Genomic DNA, 1674 nt, shown 5'->3' on the forward strand with positions numbered 1-1674 from the left:
CGTGGCAGCTATGTCAAAAGACAAAGCAAATATGCGTAAGTGTGATGGAGCGTTTGTGGGCTCTTAACAGGTGATTGCATGACTAACATTTACAATAGAGAAATGGAAAAATAAGGATATATGAGAAGTGTCCTCTCCAGTAATAGATTAATTATTGGGGAATGGGGGGGCAGTGTGTTGAAGAAGCTTTGGGTTTTAAAAATTAGTATAATGGATTTGTGATATGCACATCTTGAAGGTGTATATCCTTAATTGACAATATAGATGAATATGTAAAGGCTAGATATTGGAGTTAAAGTAGATCACCTAAGAGAAGTAGCTAGAATTTTCTTTGCCAAAGTATTTGAAGTTCACAGATTTACTTGTTTAAAAGCTTTATAAAAGTGCTTATCCTGTTTTGTTTCACCAACAAACATTTTCAAACTTTTTTTTTCTCATTTCAGAACACAGATATGTAGAACTCTTCTTGAATTCTACAGCAGGAGCAAGCGGTGGTGCTTACGGTAGCCAAATGCTAGGAGGCATGGGTTTGTGTAAATATCACTTTAGTGTCTTTTTTTTTAAGCTAACCTTGTATGCCTTTTCTCTCATTTCAGAACACAGATATGTAGAACTCTTCTTGAATTCTACAGCAGGAGCAAGCGGTGGTGCTTATGGTAGCCAAATGATGGGAGGCATGGGCTTGTGTAAATATCGTTAGTTTTTTTAAAAACCAAAACGTTTATATCTGTATAAGTCAATTATAAGTTGTTAATCTATTTAATAAGTTTAGCATAACAAACTTAGGCAAAGAAAGCAGTTTCTTGATACTTGAATTTTGTATCTGGCTTACTTAAATCCTTGTGTTACGAAGTTCCTTAGGATAGATAATTCACATTAGATTTAAGTATTCTTGGGGGAGGGGACTACGGAGTGAAACTACTTAAATTTTCTGAGTATAAAGTTTAAAGTAGCAAAATAGGATTAAGATAAATGTGGGCATAATTAGGTGTATTGACATGCCTTTGGTATATCTAAGGGGGAACCCCACTAAATCCAGTCAAGCAGTTTCATAAGATCTTCACAAAATGCCTCTACTTAGGGAATCTTGTGGATTTTAGTCCTGCTGATGTATATACTGTTAGCACTTTGGTTTATAAATATTTGAGTAGCTCAGATGATGGATAGAAGGGTAGCCCGGTTATAGACAGTTGGCAGAAGGAGGCAGAGGGTTATAGTAATAAAAGATCAAGACTGGAAAATGTAGATATAGAATTACAAGCCGGGTACCACCAGGTACCACATTACATAAGGAACAAGGTTCTAAAGTTTTCTTAACTTAACAGCAAACCAGTCCAGTTACGGTGGCCCAGCCAGCCAGCAGCTGAGTGGTGGTTATGGAGGCGGCTATGGTGGCCAGAGCAGCATGAGTGGATACGGTAAGCCTGTTTTTTTAATATACTTAGAATTAAGTTTTAGGCAGGTTTCTTTAGTTGGGAAGATGGAGGCTCCTTTTTGGTGAAATTGGGTTATTAAATGTATGCTTTCAATCCAAATGTAACTGTTTTTACTAGCTTAATTTTCAGAAACAATCATTGGGAGGGGGAAGTGTTCTGTGAATAAAAAACTAGTCATTGCAACTTTGGAATACTGTCGAGCCAGAAAATATCTGCCTCCATTTATTAAAACATTAAA

At 36.4% G+C, this 1674-nt stretch overlaps 1 protein-coding gene across 5 annotated transcripts; it reads left to right on the forward strand.

Annotated features, from left to right (window-relative positions):
* Nucleotides 1–6: 6 nt before the first annotated feature.
* On the forward strand, nt 7–1668 carry LOC108520685 (heterogeneous nuclear ribonucleoprotein H-like). Of its 5 annotated transcripts, none has more exons than XM_017860153.1 (4): nt 7–35; nt 444–503; nt 597–686; nt 1326–1668. In XM_017860153.1, exons 1-4 carry the CDS (start codon nt 11–13, stop codon nt 1499–1501), a joined length of 351 nt encoding a protein of 116 aa, XP_017715642.1. In that variant the 5' UTR covers nt 7–10; the 3' UTR covers nt 1502–1668. The 5 variants fall into 5 exon arrangements, with proteins under 5 accessions (XP_017715642.1, XP_017715643.1, XP_017715640.1 ...); XM_017860154.1 differs by having other exon boundaries at nt 597–656; XM_017860151.1 differs by having other exon boundaries at nt 444–686.
* The last annotated feature ends 6 nt before the right edge of the window (nt 1669–1674 follow it).

The sequence above is a fragment of the Rhinopithecus bieti genome, unplaced genomic scaffold (assembly GCF_001698545.2).
Source record: "Rhinopithecus bieti isolate Rb0 unplaced genomic scaffold, ASM169854v2 scaffold_54870, whole genome shotgun sequence".
In the NCBI taxonomy this organism is placed as follows: Eukaryota; Metazoa; Chordata; class Mammalia; order Primates; family Cercopithecidae; genus Rhinopithecus; species Rhinopithecus bieti.

Coding starts and splice junctions, on each gene's coding strand:
- LOC108520685 (XM_017860151.1), top strand. CDS start 11: ATGTCAAAAGACAAAGCAAATATGC. Junction 36..443: donor AAAAGACAAAGCAAATATGC/GTAAGTGTGATG, acceptor TTCTCATTTCAG/AACACAGATATGTAGAACTC. Junction 687..1,325: donor GATGGGAGGCATGGGCTTGT/GTAAATATCGTT, acceptor TTAACTTAACAG/CAAACCAGTCCAGTTACGGT.